At 47.0% G+C, this 17,396-nt stretch overlaps 6 protein-coding genes across 6 annotated transcripts; 2 read left to right on the top strand and 4 right to left on the bottom strand.

The window, feature by feature from the left end:
* Window positions 1–1,874: 1,874 nt before the first annotated feature.
* Window positions 1,875–3,360, bottom strand: F4807DRAFT_467511 (uncharacterized protein; the record flags this gene model as incomplete). The annotated part of the gene is made up of 2 exons (XM_048002491.1): window positions 1,875–2,980; window positions 3,057–3,360. 2 exons carry the CDS (start codon window positions 3,358–3,360, stop codon window positions 1,875–1,877), a joined length of 1,410 nt encoding a protein of 469 aa, XP_047854563.1.
* Window positions 3,361–4,295: 935 nt separating this feature from the next.
* Window positions 4,296–7,268, bottom strand: F4807DRAFT_425467 (PLP-dependent transferase). Its single transcript, XM_047997967.1, has 2 exons — window positions 6,807–7,268; window positions 4,296–6,745 (listed from the first exon to the last, which is right to left on the bottom strand). The coding sequence occupies exons 1-2, from the start codon at window positions 6,883–6,885 to the stop codon at window positions 4,335–4,337; spliced, it is 2,490 nt and encodes an 829-aa protein (XP_047854562.1). The 5' UTR covers window positions 6,886–7,268; the 3' UTR covers window positions 4,296–4,334.
* Window positions 7,269–7,474: 206 nt separating this feature from the next.
* Window positions 7,475–10,065, top strand: F4807DRAFT_425466 (cell division control protein Cdc6). The gene is made up of 3 exons (XM_047997966.1): window positions 7,475–7,737; window positions 7,793–7,945; window positions 8,008–10,065. The coding sequence occupies exons 1-3, from the start codon at window positions 7,689–7,691 to the stop codon at window positions 9,594–9,596; spliced, it is 1,791 nt and encodes a 596-aa protein (XP_047854561.1). The 5' UTR covers window positions 7,475–7,688; the 3' UTR covers window positions 9,597–10,065.
* F4807DRAFT_82639 (uncharacterized protein) lies at window positions 9,898–11,575 on the top strand. Its single transcript, XM_048003535.1, has 3 exons — window positions 9,898–10,475; window positions 10,526–11,145; window positions 11,204–11,575. The coding sequence occupies exons 1-3, from the start codon at window positions 10,296–10,298 to the stop codon at window positions 11,433–11,435; spliced, it is 1,032 nt and encodes a 343-aa protein (XP_047854560.1). The 5' UTR covers window positions 9,898–10,295; the 3' UTR covers window positions 11,436–11,575.
* On the bottom strand, window positions 11,446–13,484 carry F4807DRAFT_82650 (FAD/NAD(P)-binding domain-containing protein). Its single transcript, XM_048003537.1, has 2 exons — window positions 13,095–13,484; window positions 11,446–12,993 (listed from the first exon to the last, which is right to left on the bottom strand). The coding sequence occupies exons 1-2, from the start codon at window positions 13,295–13,297 to the stop codon at window positions 11,715–11,717; spliced, it is 1,482 nt and encodes a 493-aa protein (XP_047854559.1). The 5' UTR covers window positions 13,298–13,484; the 3' UTR covers window positions 11,446–11,714.
* Window positions 13,485–14,365: 881 nt separating this feature from the next.
* F4807DRAFT_82647 (NAD(P)-binding protein) lies at window positions 14,366–15,626 on the bottom strand. Its single transcript, XM_048003536.1, has 5 exons — window positions 15,605–15,626; window positions 15,439–15,522; window positions 15,135–15,382; window positions 14,769–15,048; window positions 14,366–14,707 (listed from the first exon to the last, which is right to left on the bottom strand). The coding sequence occupies exons 2-5, from the start codon at window positions 15,473–15,475 to the stop codon at window positions 14,451–14,453; spliced, it is 822 nt and encodes a 273-aa protein (XP_047854558.1). The 5' UTR covers window positions 15,476–15,522; window positions 15,605–15,626; the 3' UTR covers window positions 14,366–14,450.
* Between the last annotated feature and the right edge of the window lie 1,770 nt (window positions 15,627–17,396).

Genomic DNA, 17,396 nt, shown 5'->3' with positions numbered 1-17,396 from the left:
TGATGCAACGCCGCCGCGCCGACTTTGGCCTTTTAAGGGTCATGCCTAGGACCAACCGTGACGCCACTATCAAATAGATCATCGTGGCTACTAGAAGGCCTTTTCAATTTTCGTCGTGCCTAGGACCGTAAATGTCGGGAGTTCTTCGTGTGTTCCACGACTGTTGCGGGCCTTTTATCGTCTTGCCCAGGACGAAGCGCGGTCGGTCCGAGGACAATGGCAGGGTTCAAGTCATTTTTTCAGACTCATTAACGAAACGGGAGATCGGAAGGATCCGGGATAATCACGTCCATTAGATATGTATATATTGGAAAGACCCAGAAGGTGCTAGGCCCATTTGCAGACGATTACTCGTATCCCATAGCTAAAATATTGGAGACCATGATGAGAGGTGTCATATTGAGTACACCTTGGACCAGTGAATTATTGATGGAGGTGAAGACGATCATAATATCTATCATATTGGCTAATGGGTACCTCTTCGACTCTGATTGGAAAAGGGCGGTACGAGTAGTAGTTCAAGCCGGACTTTGGTATGCGGTTTTCGGAGTTGTTAGTTGTTGAGAAGATGGGAAACAGAAGATTGGAGATCGATGGATTTGAATTTAAGATACGGCTGCCCGAGCTAGATCTATGTACCTCTGCCCAAGTTATGGAGCTTATTATGTAATTGAGTGACGTCTACTTTGGCATGTGGGAGATATGTTTATCCGACCCTTAATAGGTTTTGACCCCACCAGGACTGCGGCTCAAATGGCATGTGATCCACCCCTGACGACGTCTGCTATGAAATAATAGAACGATAAATCAAGAAAATTGAATATATTTGAGTAAAGCCCGGTATACTTTGCGGACATTGTTGTAAAGCATCCAAGTGAATAGAATAAATAAGGGAAGACTACGTGTGCATACGCAAGGTAGGAAAATTCTATCCCGGTGTGTCAATGTTGCGCCAAATATTCTGTACCTACTAGATAATCACTAGAGATGAGACGTATGTAGTGACGAAGATATGGATCACAGTGTTTTTACGCCATCTAGCTCGTATCAACCGATATTGTGCCGCATTGTCAAAATTCAGCAGGGGTGTGGGCCCGTTGGCGGCTGGCAGTTGCTGCTGCCTGGGCAGGTGCCCATATCACATAGAAAGCATATATAGCATGATAATTCCTCAAAATTTCAGAACACTAAGTCAGCTGGCCAGAGTTGGCTTAGAGGTTCACCCCCCGCTTCGCTTGGATTTGTCTGCGCTAGAACCTCCTCCAGTCGTGGGTTGTTAGATCACATGAACCGAACGGCACTGGACCTGTACGTCGCGATATCAGATCTAGGAGTTCTATGGAGGTTGGAACGAAGGGACGGTCCTACAGAAGTATTTTTTTGCCCCCCCCTTGATACGAGAGAGGTATTGGGTTCGAACCACGCGGCTGCAGTCTTTTTTAGCCCTTTTGTTTTCTCTTTTTTTTTTCTTGGCTCCATATGAAGGTATCATTTGTATTATTTACATTATTTACGTAGGCTCACCTCCTTAAATCTACTTTTTCCTTCTTTTTCCCGTGCTTGATATATACGTATTCTTTGGTCCCAATCGAATTAGTATCGACGGCTCTTTACGATTATTCAAGCAATATTCCATCCCGATTATCAAGATCTGATTACACTATGTATTAAATTTCTACGGTAGTGAGCTGTATTATTGACATCTTAAGCAGTACCAAACATTGCAGGATTTACTATTCGGATAAAGTAGGCGTATGACGTCTCGTCTCAGTGATAGACCGCCCTATCCGTGTTAATTACTCATGACTACCTACTACCTATAAGCCGATATACGAGTAACATTGAATCCTCCCTTGAGATCGGCATCATCTCATTCACTGGGAGCCTGAGTATCGTTCGATGGGTGTGTACCCCCTCGTATCAAACTCATCTGAAGTGGAGGGAAACGTGCTTGGGTCTCGCATGACCGTTTCGATGACCTCACTTGATACTTCCACAGAGTCCAGACCGCAGTTTCTGGAATTGGGATAAGTATGAGTACGCACTGCCCCACCAATCCATCCTTCCTGTGGAGAAAACATTGCCGACAATTCATCCAGTAATCGATCTACCCACACATCCTGCTTTGCTCGTCTGGCCGGTGGCTCAGCTACGGAATGGTAATGTGGCAAACCTGGCTTAAATAGGACAACTTGATACTCCGGGGAAGTGTTGGGCTCTCTGACTCTGTTAATTCGCAGCATCATTCCAGCTCGGAAACAGCCTTTCTCCCAGGACTTTGGGATGGGCCTGTCTTTTTTCTCCGCGTCCGCCACAATCTCGCTCTTCTCGAAGAACCACGGGGTAAGGAGACACATTACGTAGTTTTTTGATTCTATGCCGGTCTTGCGGAATTCATCCCTGGCATAATCGATGAACTCATCGACAGTAGCGTAGAAGCGAGATTTATGCCCCGTAATCTTGTACCAGTCTTGGCGCTCTTCGTGGGTAATAAACGCAACGGGAGCAAGGAAAAGTGAAGCCTTAGAAGTAGGTTTTGTCTCCGCCAAAGACAGCCAGCAAAGGAACTTGCGGGCTGTCAGAGGGTGGTCCTGGTCGTTAGGATATAGCGGGACATCCTCTTCGTCCATAAGATGCTTGTTACCGACGCCAAAGAGTGCCTTACGAGTTGCTGTCTCGGCCATGATTGCAACATCAAGCGGTCCGAAATGCTTGGGAGGCCAGCAGGCGGCCTTCTTGAGACCATTGGGAGGGTTTAGACCGAGAGTGCGTCGTGTGGGGAGCGTGCTGTCGATATCGTCGATAATTGAGATAGCTTGATCAACAGCGACCGTTAGATCTAAAGTGGCATCGCAGGCTTCTGTGTGCTCATTCGCGACTAGGTAACGGCGACGAGCGGCAATCCACAGGTTCATGAGCTCTTTCATACGGGCAGGGGGGAATGGTGCTGCTGAGTGATCTGAATTCCAGTTCGCGAGCACTTCAGAAGCGAGAGTCAGCAATTTCTTCTCGATGAAGGTGAGTTAGGGGATAAAAAATAACTTGATGTTACGTACTCAGATGGTAAAAAGCTTTGTCACCTCGAAGGCGACGGTATACATCCTCCTCTTGAACGAATATGAGAAAGGCATGCTTGACCCGGCTGGCAAGATTATCCCTGGCTTCCTCTGGAGTAATCTCAATGCCCTCGATCTTGTCCTTAACAAAGGGCGTGAGAATGCTGTCTGGTGCCGCACACAACTCGTCGATTGATTCGAATACGAAACCGTCCATGAGTCTAATGGCCTTTCCCAGAAGCCGTGAAGGCTTCATAGTGCATGGTTTGGGGTTGGCGATTAGAATGGCTGAATCAGAGGACATCTTTTAAATAAGGTGATAAGAGAATTGGAATAATTTCCAGAATAAGTCGGGATATAACTTATCGGTGTAATGATTGGCCTAATATTTCTTAGGCTGTTGACGTTGGTGATGGAATGGGTGTAATATGATGTGGTTGATCTGCTTTGCGACCAAAATCGACGACAAGTGTCGCAAAAAGGGTATTAACGAGAGCTGACGCGAGTGAGAGGATGCGAAAGTGGGATTTGTGGACGAGAAGAAAGGAAAATGGAAAATATAGATCGTGAGAATGGGAACTTTCCTACCACCAGAGCTTACAGTTGCTTAGGGGCTATCTGTTCCTCTACCAGCACGTTTGTTAGTGACGAATAGAGGACGCAACAGCCTCCACTCGTAGGTACCTATGCTACAGAGGAATTCGATTGCACAGACCTGTTACGATAATTCCTCAAGAGACCCTTTAACGTGATGGTCCTCGTCACCTACCCAGGTACCCCGACAGGTACGTTATAAGAATTTACATGAGTCATCTGCACGATGGTTCAGAGCGGTACAAGAATAAGAACCGGTGCGGCCAGCCATCGATGTCCATGAATATCTGTAGAGGGGAGTTGAGAAATGTATGGGTTTAACAGACGATGTAGAGAATTGCATCCGTCTTGTTACAACTAGAAAAACTACGACTACTTTCAAATGTAATTTCATAAGCCGATATCATAAACAATCCTAGAACTCATATTCCATCACCATAGTGACGGTAGGTTGGCTTACTACGTAGGTATGGACCAAGGTAAGTAGAAAATACTGAGATTTAAAATTGCCCAAAAAGGGGATTAAAAAATTGACATTTTAGTAGTTTCAAAATTTGGAACTGCAAACAAATTGCAGTGATGATTGATGAATAGACACTGGATCACATGAAAATAATCACTGCGACGTTGATACAAATCAATGAATCAATGCTTAATCTTTCTTGATATTTTGACTAGGTATATTTAGATGTCTCGAATAGGGTCAACGAATACCTTGTCTCCTACTGTAATAGTCGGAAACTGGGCCTCCTTAGTACTGTGACTTGGTAAAGGTAGGTGACACATATGTGTGCCAAAGAATACCTTCTCATCAAACCGTCTCGTCTTGGATAAGGTGACGAATGGCTCTTCGCTCTTTTCCGCTGTTTCTTGATCTATGCATATCATATGGCACCTCCGACAGGAACCTAACATCTTGAAGTCTTGCTGTCCGATCCGCAGACTAGACCAATGGTCTTCTGAATAAGCAAATGACTGCGACCCCGCAGTGGATGGACCAACAACAATATTGGCACGAAATACTTCCGGGGAGACTGCTTTACCTCCTCGTTCGGTAATCTGGCGATTGAGCGCTTCAAGACTAGACGAGTTGATGGCAAGAATGGGACTCTCATTCGATAGGAGGATGCGCTGTCGCTCAGACTCAGAATCCGAGTCTGGAGGCGTATCCATACCTGGAAACTGGCACGGCATCTTGCACTGCGACCTTCTATTGACTTTTTGATGTTTTTGAAGGTGAGCCTTGGCGTGTCGCATACTCTTTCCTAAGCCACCCGGTGGGAAGCGGGCTAGTGCGCAGGACACCCCAAGAATATTTGTGAAGAAGTTATTAATCTCGTGGGAAGTGTAAATCTGTGCTGATATTTCTTCACCACAAACTCTGGACGCTATGGGCTTGGATGTGGTACTTGCTTGAAAAAGACTTGGGTTTGCTGATAAAGGAACAGCGATATCAGGCGGGATCTGTTGCATAGAAGGTCCTAAGTAAGAAATCCGTAACTGTCCTTTAGCAAAATCGATCACTGGCCGAACGAGAGCCATGCGAGGGTGGCGTTTCTGACTCAAGGCCTGGCCAGTCCCTCGATGAACCAAACACCATTCTCGATCCCATGCAAGTCCTTCTGCTCTTACTTCCCATTTCATGCCGGAAGGAATGCGGAATCCCCCACAGCTCTTGATGGGAAATACTGTGATGCTTTTCACGGACATATCCGGTAGGTTTATATGACCTGGTATGACTGTTGGTTGAATGGATTCGGTTATACTTTCGGTTTGGTAGAATTCGACGACGAAAGCAATGAATTGATCCACGTCCGAAACCGTACTCATGGCACCTAAGCTCACTCGAATGACCCCTGTTGGTTTTCCACTCATGATATCATTATCAGTTCCGCACCTAAATCCAGCCGAGAAATTCTGTTTCATTTCCCATGGGGCGAGGTTAAGGGCATTTGCGATTCCACCCGGGTTGCAGAGCCCTCCGGTGCGGACATGGAACTTCTTTAGTACTGCAAGTTTCTCGAATTCCACCAAGCTAACCCACGCTCCAAGCCGATTTTGTAAATTGAAGGTAACAACTGGTCCGTTGCCTAAAGGAGACCCTATTTCCTTTGATGTCAACGACGGCCGCGAGTAAATGATGCATACAGGTTGGCCATTGCTATATTTCAAGGTAGCCAGACCATCATACAACCTTTGACTTAGAAAAGATGTATGAGACGAGACATGTTTCATGGACCTGAATAATCGACGATGAACGTCGAGCGCTGAGTCTAAAGCGATGATACTATGTATCGGTAACGTCCCATCTTCCAGCGACTCATGTAAAGCCTGTGTTTTTGGAGCATGCCACTGCTCTCTGAGACAAACTACCATGTCGACCGTACCACCGCCAAAGTATTTCCGGGACCGGAAGATCGAAGTCGATTGACGTCTCACGATAAGTCCGCCCAAATCTGGGAATCCGAAAATTTTGTAAAAACTTAACACAGTAAAGTCTGGTGCCGTTTCTGGATTGCTTAGGTCCAGAGGGGAGGTCGCAACGAACGCCGCAGCGTCTAATAGCGTATAAATTGGCCGGCTCAATGCTGGTCCACTTCTACGAAACCGGTCAGCCCAGTCAAGGGGAAACCGGGAGCCGTCCATGTTGGATTGCGCGGGATAGGCGAAAAGGAGTGGACTATCATGACGACTAATGTCAGCGAAAGGATTGGTTCCGTCAAGCCAACTATCTACACCGGCGTTGTCGAGACATTGATTATGTGTGGCTTCTTCTCGAACGCCTACCAAGCTGGTGTGGCATGCTTGATGATACATGTAGTCAAAGCCAAGAGGGTGACCTCGAAATGCTTCAGCTACAAGCTTAATGCCTGCAGTGGCGTTGGCAACGAAGACGAGGTCAAACTCGGAAGGGTCGGCATTGAAGAATTGGAGAACTCGAAGCCGAACATCTTCAATACGAGAAGTGGAGGTTTGGGATGAAAAAGAAGCAGAATGCGGATTGCCAAGTAGATTTGATGTCATATCCGTAGCGAACTTGTCCACGAGGGACTTCGCGTATAGCGTTGTCCCGGCATGGTCAAGATAGACCTCATCTACTCAACTTATTAATCAAACATAGACCGAGGAGAGTGAGTGAAAGTAGGGCAAGCTTGCCTCGTAGCATGGGAAACTCATTTTGTCGAAAGCCTTCGATGTGGCTATTATACGCTGTATCACCGCCATCGCCCGTCATATCGATGGTGTTAAAGATAGAAGAAAGCAGGACATTGAAGCTGAGCTACCCACCAAGCACTCGCTCAGTTGAAGGTTCAGTGACCAGACAGGAAATAAAAATTGTCCAGGCAATGATGGGAGATGGATGGTATTCATTGTTTGCGTTGCCCAAGAGTGGGATTCATACTTGGGTCCCCAACGCTGATGTGGCGATAGCAATAGATACCATATGCAGATACCCGAGGTATGCGATTGCTATGTAACAGCGGTGTCAGGGTACACATAATAATGCGTGCCAATGATAAAGCGACTATCCGTGACGGGCGAACCAAGAAACACCTAATAAATCAACTAAGAAAATAAGGGGCATTCCAGCGACTCTTCCAATTCGGAGTTCGCCCAGTTCCAAAAATTTGGTGGGTCATATGATTATATAAGCATATATCTCCTACGTCAAAGGTGGGGGAGGCTAAGAAGGAGGCGGCCCAGGCGGGAGCTCGCGCCTCACTACTACGTACCAGCCTCATGGCCCCACATGCGCGTAGTCCAGGTAGATATGTACCTATGCACCTACATTTCTAGCGCCTACCTAAGCGGTACGCGTCGAAACCACTCTACGCGATTTCTTCGCGTACTGCGGACCCGTGGACCCGCGTCATTTCCCCTTGCCGTTGCCAAGTCAATTCAACCTTAAAACATCTTCCCTAGTAGTCTCCTTCTCATACTGTACTTCTGTACACCTACACCTTCTACCTTCCTCTTCACCAATCCTTATTTCGAGCTTCATACTTTCCTCAATTACACCAACAAGCACAATTGAACATGGTGCGATCTGCGCTTGGAAAGAGAACTAGAAGTTCGAAGGATAGTGGTAGGAACCATCGCATTGTTTTTCTTGACGCATTGTAACTGACACCGAATCCCAGAGATCGTAGACGTGCCTTCAAAGCGAACAAGAAGACAGACTCGCAGCTTCGCACAAAACGATGAGAACGCAGACCCGAAAGAAACTGCTGTGGATGATGAGCCCGATTGCGACATCGGCGCGATAGATATCAAGTCATCTCCTCTTAAGCAGGGTAAGACGAAACCAGTAAAAGACTAGCTAATGAGGAAACGTCGCCTGACTAATGTATTGTAGAATATACACCGCTCACGCCTACCACTCCTCGTCGTCGAGATGCTCTTTCCAAAGTACCCGTCACGCCCCGTCATCGGGTGATGTCTGCCGGGAAGATCTCCAAACGTCTTTTCCCCACGACACCACTCACGCCTACCGCAGTGCAAACTGTCTATCACCACGCTCGCCAACTCTTCTCTCGAAGTGCCGATCCTGGCCAATTGATCGGACGAGACGACGAACGTGCACAACTCAAGGAGTTCTTGCAGCGATGTTCGAAGTCTAACCCCGGCGGATGTATCTATGTCAGCGGGCCCCCAGGTACGGGTAAGAGTGCGATGGTGAATGAGGTCACCCAAGAACTGGTCGAGAAGGGAACGGTGAAAAAGGCATACATCAATTGCATGAGCATAAAATCGTCTAAAGATCTCTACGGAACTCTGTTAGACCAGATCTGCGATGAGTCCGATATTCCCGAAGGCGACGCGGCGACGACTGTCCAGAAGCTCTTCATGCCTCGCAAAAAGTCGACGGATACCTATATGGTTGTTCTGGACGAGATTGATCACATCCTCACGTTGGACTTGGAAAGTCTATATCAGCTATTTGAATGGTCTATGCAGAAGTCATCTCGTCTTGTCCTAATAGGTATCGCAAACGCGCTGGACCTGACGGACCGGTTTCTCCCGCGCCTGAAATCCCGGAATCTGAAGCCAGAGCTTCTACCGTTTCTACCATACTCGGCTGCACAAATTAAGACGATAATCACGGGTCGTCTCAAGAGCCTCGTACCCGAGGGCAGCCCCTTACCTTTCATCCATCCGGCCGCCATCGAGCTTTGTTCCAGAAAGGTTGCTAGTCAGACAGGCGACTTGCGTAAGGCCTTCGAGATATGCCGGAGAGCCATTGACCTTGTGGAGATGGAAACGAGACAGAAGCACGAGGCTGAGATTAAGGAGAAGATACTCCTGGCTACGCCATCCAAGAAACCTCTTGGAGAAAATGTGCACCTATCGCCTAAGAAATCGAACAGGGGCCCATCGGCCATGCTAGCCGAATCTCTGAAGAGCTTGACAGTGGAGACGGCGCCTCGCGTGAGCATAGCTCACCTCAACAAGATTACCGCCGCCGCCTTCAGCAACGGGACGAATCAGCGACTCAAGACCTTAAACTTGCAACAGAAGGCGGCATTATGTTCCCTGGTGGCTCTGGAGAAGCGGAATAGGACTGCACGGACTACGTCTATCCCATCTACACCATCCAAGTCGCAGACTATCGCTCCAAGCATCAAGCTATTATACGAGACGTACTGCCTACTATGCACTCGAGAGTCAGTGCTGCACCCGTTGTCTAGTTCAGAGTTCCGCGAAGTCATAGGCAGTCTGGAGACGTTGTCCCTGGTCTCCGCCGTGGATGGAAAGACGGGCTCTCTCGCATTGCTGCACACGCCGAGCAAACGTGGAAAGAGAGGTGGATTCGCGTCTGGTGTCGGGTTGGCGGACGAGAAGAGAGTGGCGAGCTGCGTAGGCGAGAAGGAGCTCGAGCAGGCTGTGGAGGGACTCGGGGTTGATATTCTGAAGAGCATTCTGAGCGGAGAGGCGTTGGATTGAATGATTAGATGGGTTACGGTCTTGCATGAACATGGCGTTGCATTGCCGGCGTTTGCGAGAAGCATTGCATACCTAAATATTAAACAGAAAGGAGCCCCTTATAATGAGGGCTCATCAAATGATAATGTGTAAAGAACCCAAAGATTGATGTCTTACTAAAGTTACATGGAATCGTATGAATTCTTCGAGTAGCTAAAATATTGATGACTACCTACCTACCTACCTTCTAAGAAGATAGCGTGTTCCTTATTTCGGATACTACTGCTTGGTAGGGATCATGTATTGCCCTATGGGGAAGAAGTGAGGTTTAATCTGAATAGGGGTAGTGTACAAGTGGGTAAGCACTCTAGCCCCCAAATCAAGAATCCAAATAGTTCAAGACCTATGCCATTCTATTGGGTTGGCATGAGATTCGAATTCAAAGGAGAATACACTGTTTAATTTATATCCCATGTAACAAGCATGATAGTGCCTTTATATCTCGACGTTCCAGTTGGCCGGCTTTGGTCTCCGGCTAAAAGAATCTCGCCGGCAGTTATACATATCAAGGACCCTCCGCGGCAGCCAGGGCTTAATTTGTAGGTCGACCTCTGAATTTCGATTTGAACAGAGTCTGGTCGTTTATTTAAGAAGTCAGTAGGACCGGATGCAGCATGTATCGCCACGTTCACTTTGGAACTCCACGCAAAGAATCTCGCCATGTTTCGGAGCTCTCTCATCGTCGGCGCCCTTTTGGGGCAGCATGTCTCTGCGCAAAACATGCTTCGCTTTGGCTGCTCACAGCTCACCATCGAACGCGCTGACCCTCTGGTCTCTCCTGGCCAAAACCCTGCCCCCCACACACATCAGATCATCGGAGGGAATTCGTTCAACCTTACGGTAGGTAGTGCACATGAATCTGACCGAAGACTGCCGCTAACGTGACTCAGATGACACCAGCTGAATACGACCCGCCCAGCTTGTCTACCTGCACGACTTGCACCTACTCAGAGGACTTCAGCAACTATTGGACCGCATCGTTGTACTTCAAGTCTCCCGAAAACGGTACCTTCCAGCGCGTCCCCCAGTTTGCCAACTTCGGCCTCCAGCAGGACGGAGGCATGACGGTGTACTACATGCCTTACAGCGCCAAAAACGGCAAGATGACGGCATTCAAGCCCGGTTTCCGAATGATCGCGGGAGACCCCACGAACAAGCAAAACATATACAAGCCCTCGATCTGCCACCGCTGCCTCGGAAACGGCGAGGGCTTCGCTCCGTGCGATGCTAAAGACACGGCAGAGCTCCCGACTAAGTACTGCCCGGGAGGCATCCGCGCTACCGTCATCTTTCCGTCCTGCTGGGATGGGAAGAACCTCGATTCGCCGGACCACAAGACGCACGTCGCCTATTCCAATGGCGGTGGCCTTGGTAGCCCGAACTGCCCTTCTACGCATCCCGTTGCTATTCCTCAGGTTATGTACGAAGTCATGTGGGACACCGGAAGGTATAGCAACACTGCTTGGTACGGAAGCGGCAAGCAGCCTTTCGTCTACAGCTTCGGCGACTCGTACGTTCTCTTCTTCAAGTCGATTGATTGATTGTGTAGTTACTGACGTTGATGGCAGCACCGGATATGGCCAGCACGGCGATTACCTTTTTGGATGGAAGGATGATGCTTTGCAAAGGGCCATGGACGCTTTGCCTACTGGGAACTGCGCCAATGCTAACTGCGGCGTTCTCAAGATACAGCCCGCTGCGGATGCTATGAAGTGCAAGAAAGCTCAGCAGGTTGTTGAAGATGTTGGAGAGGCAGGACAGTGGATCAACGAGCTTCCAGGAGGTGTGGCGGTCTATTAATTAGGTAGAACAAACTAGTATTGTATTTCGAAGCGTAGTGCTTATGTCCATATTATATATTAGAAGCGGTAGCCCTCTCCAAAAAACCCGAAACAGCCAGAATCAATCTATGCCAACTACCGGTGGTCTGTGACCTAGTTGTTATCTCCGTCGTTAACTCCCCTTGTATCGCCATGGTGTATCCTCCAGGTCGTTTGGTATGTGCGTGTGGCGAACCTACACCTAGGCCCAGTCTGCTTAGGCCGTCCCTTTCCACTTATCCCACCGGCTGGAAGAAAATTAAACGGTAAATTCCAACCCGTCCGTCACGCTTCCCCATCGGGAAGTTGCCTCATCAAGAAATGCGTGGATTCTCGGCTTCCACGGCCCCGTTGTTCCATATTTGGGAAGGTAGCGAGAGGCTCGTACAGAATAAGTTGAGTTCAAGCGCCACATCCTCTGTGTCTCGATAAAGCCGGGGCCTGGGAGTCGCGGGATCGCAGACTTAAACCCCTTCGACTTCATCAACTTCATAAGACGGATGAGAGTACGTGCAGTGTTGTCAGCGCCCAAAGTCCATGCGAAATTCGTGTATCCGAAGACGAACACCAAGTTTGGAACATTATTAAGCATACAGCCGTTCCATATGATTCTGTCTTCCCACCTTATCTTCTTGCCGTCGACTGATATGTCGATATCCCCGCCGAGTTTCATCGTAATTCCCGTGGCTGTCACGATGGCGTCTGCATCAATCACTGTGCCGTCTTGCATTTTGATGGAGTCATCCGTGACCCTATCGATCAGTCCTGTGACGATACTGGCATTTGGTTTATGGAGTGACTGAAAGAAATCACCGTCGGGACATATACATAGACGTTGCTCCCAAGGGTTGTACGTAGGGTTGAAATGAATATCGTGGTCGTACCCCTTTGGCAATTGTGGGATCGTTAACTTCCGAAGAAAGGCCCTCGATTGTGTAGGAAAATATTCGGTGAGCAGTGCTATAATTTGATGCAGGAATGTGATCCATATCCTTTCCAACCAGCTTCGCCAGGATGAAGGGAAGCGCAGGAATTCCAGCAAGGGAGACAGTAGCGGACCCAAATGCGAGGTAGAGATAACATAGGACGGACTTCGCTGCACTATGGTTACTTGCGCGGCTGTTTCTGCTAAGGCAGGGAATAGACTGACACTTGTAGCTCCGCTTCCGATGACGGCCATCTTTTTGTTTTGATGATCATAGTTAGCCGGCCAAAACTGTGGATGGATGACCTTTCCTTTGAAGTTTTCCAACCCAGGAATCACCGTCTGAAGCGGAGTGTTGTAGTCATAGTAGCCTGAACCCAGGACAAGAAAGTTTGCCGTAATGTTTATGAGTAGATCGTCATGGTTGACGGTCACTGTCCATTCCTGGACGTCCTGTGACCAATCTGCACTCAATACCTTGTGCTGTAACCGTATATACTGGCTCACGCCGTGCTGGGAGGCACAGTCCTTCAAGTATTGTTTGATAAGAGGGCCTTCAGCAACGGGCTGGGGGAACGGCCAAGGGTGCCAGGTGAAACCGTATGAATAAAGGCTAGTGAAGTAAACAGTTAGTGGATGTTCTTTGTGATGTCTTCTCTGTTCCATCGGAATAAGGGTGATAGAGCTAGAGGGAACTTTGCTATGAATGCATACTCGGAATCTGATCTGACTCCGGGAAATCTAAACAAATCCCAAGTTCCACCAATATCGTCCCGAGCCTCGAGGATAGTGAGCCGTACACCAGGGAACTCTGTTAGGAGCCGGTATGCAGTGTTTATGCCTGATACTCCGGCACCGACGATGACCACATCCACTGCCTCAGAGGCACAGTTCATTCCTTTCGTTGACTGGACCATGGTGTATCTTAAGCACTATAATCTCTTGATTGACAGATTTTCAGAAGGTCGAGTTGAGATATGAAATCTATTGGCATCTCGTCCTACCTTTACTACCTACCTACATACCAGGTAGGTAACCTAGGTTTATAGCAAGATGCTGTCGTATATCACATCTTCTGTGAGGGGTATATCCCCGTATCTCCATTGCAAGGGATAAACGAGGAATAGCTAGGTCATGACTTCGTAACGTGGATTCTATCACAACATGATCGTGATCGATGATACCTTGTATGTTACAGACCCCACTATCGTCGGACTTAGGAGGTAACACCAGCTTGGATTCCCTCGTCAAATTGTGCCAGATGTTGCACAATGGCACTATAGTAATAGCCAATGGAAGAAGGGTTCGGCATTGGCGATAATTATTATCATGTTATTCTATACAAGAGCACGTTCTGTTCCATTTGCCGATGTAGGATTCGGAAGCCGGATGAGGCCAAGAATCTTGTGCTTTTATTGGAGTATACTCCAAATGTGGCGTTATACTAGAGTGGGTTTTCTCTTAAATTCTCCCCTACCCCCTTTTCTAAGACATATCTTATGCATGTACCTATTGATTATTGGTTCTATATTTTAGTTGCCATGGCATCAAAAGGGCATAGGCATCTGGAAGCTTTAATGCTGTTCCATGAGACTTCCGGGTTCTTGTGGGACATTTTAGAGATATAGTTGAGCAGGACTTGTTTGATCAAATTCGGTCGTCCGTCTCTAATGTCGAATACATGATCCCCCCTATGCAGATAACTTCAGAAAGTGGGACGCGGAGCATTTACGGAACGGAGTTGCTAGTTGAAGAGACACCTGCAGCTTGGCGCCAGCCACGGACCTCTACGACACATATACGTAATATGTACGGTACTTCCGGGGCAGGACTAAGCAATCTACATATGTTATACATAGGTATCTTTGCGATGGGTTCAGCCAGCCATTTTGTAGCATAATGACGCCTCTTATTCATAAGTACCTACGTGCGACCCCTCAAGTAAAGTGATACTTCAGAACGATAACTTGGCTCTCGAATACATCGTATTTGTTCTAACCCTGCATAGGTACACTTAATCGTATATCATTCGTGGTGCCATTATGTGACGTATTTTCTGTTCATCCAAGCCTAGAAGCGGGCTATATCATGGCCACCATCTACGTTTAAGGCGATTCCAGTGATGAAACTTGATCTTGGACTACACAAAAAGAGGGTTGCATCGGCAACTTCCTTTGGCGTGCATATCCGATTCATCGGTATACCACGCAAAACCGTCTCGCTGTCGAGCCCCGGAGTCAGCTCCATAGTCCGGTAGAGGATTGGCGTGTCCACCCAGGTCGGACATATACAATTTACGCGGATACCGGATGCTGCATGATCAATAGCTGAAAAACGCATTAGAAAAGCACTGCGCCAAGCGAGACCGAGGCCAGCCACTATGCATACCTGCAGTCCTACAAATCCCCAAGACAGCATGTTTAGCAGCAGTGTATGGCACCATGCCAGGTATCGCCCAATTGGAAAGCACGGAACCCAGGTTGACAATTGCTCCACGGACGCCTCCTAGCTGCGGGCTGGCCGTATCTAATGGCTTTAGCTCTTGGGTCTTCATGAGTGCCGAAATTTTACTGGTGACAAGAAACGTTCCGTGTACGTGGTTTGACAGAAGGACCTGGAATTCGGAAAAGCTAGCCTCATCTATAGGTGTGCAGCTCCGTACGGTGATCTGGTTAAACTTTTAGCAGGAATTATGTATTTGCAAGGATCGCCAACGCTGGATACGCGATGATGATCTCAACGCTCGAAACTTACCCCTGCGCAGTGAACACAGTAGTCAACGCGCCCAAAGGACCGAGCCATGCGTGCGACAGCCTCCTTTACCGATTCCTCGACCGTGACATCGGCGTTGATGGCCTCGGCACGGAAGCTCGGGTTCGAGGCGACGGCGGTGGCTTCAGTGGCTGTTGTTTCAGCAGCTTTGAGATCAACATCTACTATGAGGACTCCACTGGCTCCCTCTTTGGCCAAGGCCAAGCACACAGCTTTACCGATACCGCTTCCTAGATATATAGTATCAATTTCTAATAAATTGCGAGCTGTAGTACGGATTACTCACCTCCCCCAGTGACGAAGGCATTCCCGGTAATATCCATATCACAAGATCTTTTAATCACACAAGTATTAAAATAATCGAAGCAATCTAGTATGTCAGAGTATACGCCACAAGAAGAAATTTTAATAACGTAGCGAGAGGTGGGAATAAAGATTAGAAACATACCTACAGATGTTATTGGGAACTACTCCCATTTATAAGTTGACGAGGAAGCTTACTCAGTACCTATATGATAAGATGTATTTATCTGAGCTAGTCTACATTTATCATTACACCATGTCACTCAGAGATGGGTTTCACTGCTCCAAAACTAGGTGTTGAGCCAATGGTCGATGTTGAAATCCCTACACCGTGAAACTGTGACATAAGTGGATGCCGTAAGACGATATTCTTTACTTCTTATGGTTATGGTAGTACTGAGCACCCACAATAGTGTACATCTGAGATGCACACGTATAAAGTACCACATGGCAAAGAAGCAAAGTTAGAAAACCGTTTGACACGGGGAATTATCCGCTCTTGATTGTCCGTGATAGTTGGTGTCGACGTAAACTAGCATACTATCACCAGGAGGAATCCTCTGAGTCTACATACCTCAGTACCTGTGCAACGATTCAAACCGAATCTTACCAAGGTTCTAGTATGGTCTAAGGAATACCAAACTGAACCTCGTTGACTAACTCATGGTGGGATATGAACTTAAATAATTTCGTAACATAATCAATACAGTTCTTAACAACTAGGAACCAGTTAGTAATCTAGGTCGACTTTACTATACCTAGGTAGGTATATGAAGGAAAATTAACCTTCCATAAATAGGAAGGCAGATACGCGCTTCGACAGTATACCCATTATTGCAATACTAAAGACAAACCATAATTAACCTACCTTAATCTCACTTTTATTTATCTTATTTGTTTACATCTAATATTACGCAATTGCGATTAAAGCTTGGCCGCGGAAGGAATAATTGTTGTAATGAGAAATTCCAAACCAATGTTTACTCGGTAGCTTACTTCAGTGGCTATTCCTCTTTCCCTTTTCTTCAAAAATAAGAAGAGGGGAACACGGCATGGCATACCCAGTTTACTGGTTATATTAAAGATCAAATAAGGTCTTGGGCTCCTGTTAAATAAACATCTTATTGTCAGGACGTAGGGACTGAGCCCTATGCTTGGTGATCCCACCTGTCAATTGAGCCAGACCACCAAAAGACGAGAATCTACAGGTCGGATCACTTGCGATCTTATTACAGATGATATGGCCAGTCTGTGACGCCTACCAGCTTCATATGTGAGATTTTTCTATCTCACTTACCCCTGAGCCCCTGAATTGGGCACTTTTAGGTTACAGGTTAGTCAGTAAATCTCTCTGGGTATCCAAGTAATAACTGTACAACTAAAAGTTTTAATCGTCTATAATGATAATGATGTTGAGTCTACTCGGAAACCCTAACTCATACTAGTTAAGTAAGTGATGTTTGAGAATTCTATAAGTATTATCCCCAGGGTTGACCGAAAGGTTATGGAAAACCCATTCGTTCTAGTAAACTCTTTTTTTTTTCAAACAAAAACGAAATTTCTACCTATAAGAATGGCTTCATCAACACGTCTAGGCCGTGAACTGGCGACTAGCTCCGGTCGATAAAGTAAAATGGCAATTATATTGTAACATAGTACTAAGTGTTAACATTAAGCTTCTTTTTCGCTTCCCTCTTCATCCTTTAAGCTTTAAATTAATCAGCCTGCCTGGTGTGTTGGTCTAAGGCACCTTTTGCCTCAAAAACATCCATGTAATCCTTCAAATTGCCCTAAACCCGAGCACTATGCAATACGAACCTGTCCGACTTTTGAGAGTTGTAATCAAGTAGGCAAATTATAGCAATGCCTAATTACCTAAAACTCTCATTTTATCTTGGATAGGTACTTAGGTATCGACCGATAGTTAATGGAGGCTGTGGG

The sequence above is a fragment of the Annulohypoxylon truncatum genome, assembly GCF_022578515.1.
Source record: "Annulohypoxylon truncatum strain CBS 140777 unplaced genomic scaffold F4807scaffold_15, whole genome shotgun sequence".
Taxonomy (NCBI): domain Eukaryota; kingdom Fungi; phylum Ascomycota; class Sordariomycetes; order Xylariales; family Hypoxylaceae; genus Annulohypoxylon; species Annulohypoxylon truncatum.
The sequence above is the reverse complement of the archived record's forward strand: the minus strand, read 5'-3'. Positions and strand labels throughout refer to the sequence as shown.

Coding starts and splice junctions, on each gene's coding strand:
- F4807DRAFT_425467 (XM_047997967.1), bottom strand. CDS start 6,885: ATGACGGGCGATGGCGGTGATACAGCGTATAATAGCCACATCGAAGGC. Junction 6,746..6,806: donor TGAGTTTCCCATGCTACGAG/GCAAGCTTGCCC, acceptor TAAGTTGAGTAG/ATGAGGTCTATCTTGACCAT.
- F4807DRAFT_425466 (XM_047997966.1), top strand. CDS start 7,689: ATGGTGCGATCTGCGCTTGGAAAGAGAACTAGAAGTTCGAAGGATAGT. Junction 7,738..7,792: donor TAGAAGTTCGAAGGATAGTG/GTAGGAACCATC, acceptor ACCGAATCCCAG/AGATCGTAGACGTGCCTTCA. Junction 7,946..8,007: donor GTCATCTCCTCTTAAGCAGG/GTAAGACGAAAC, acceptor AATGTATTGTAG/AATATACACCGCTCACGCCT.
- F4807DRAFT_82639 (XM_048003535.1), top strand. CDS start 10,296: ATGTTTCGGAGCTCTCTCATCGTCGGCGCCCTTTTGGGGCAGCATGTC. Junction 10,476..10,525: donor GGAATTCGTTCAACCTTACG/GTAGGTAGTGCA, acceptor AACGTGACTCAG/ATGACACCAGCTGAATACGA. Junction 11,146..11,203: donor GTCTACAGCTTCGGCGACTC/GTACGTTCTCTT, acceptor CGTTGATGGCAG/CACCGGATATGGCCAGCACG.
- F4807DRAFT_82650 (XM_048003537.1), bottom strand. CDS start 13,297: ATGGTCCAGTCAACGAAAGGAATGAACTGTGCCTCTGAGGCAGTGGAT. Junction 12,994..13,094: donor GGAGTCAGATCAGATTCCGA/GTATGCATTCAT, acceptor TTACTTCACTAG/CCTTTATTCATACGGTTTCA.
- F4807DRAFT_82647 (XM_048003536.1), bottom strand. CDS start 15,475: ATGGATATTACCGGGAATGCCTTCGTCACTGGGGGAG. Junction 15,383..15,438: donor TGCCTTCGTCACTGGGGGAG/GTGAGTAATCCG, acceptor CTATATATCTAG/GAAGCGGTATCGGTAAAGCT. Junction 14,708..14,768: donor GGGGATTTGTAGGACTGCAG/GTATGCATAGTG, acceptor TGCGTTTTTCAG/CTATTGATCATGCAGCATCC.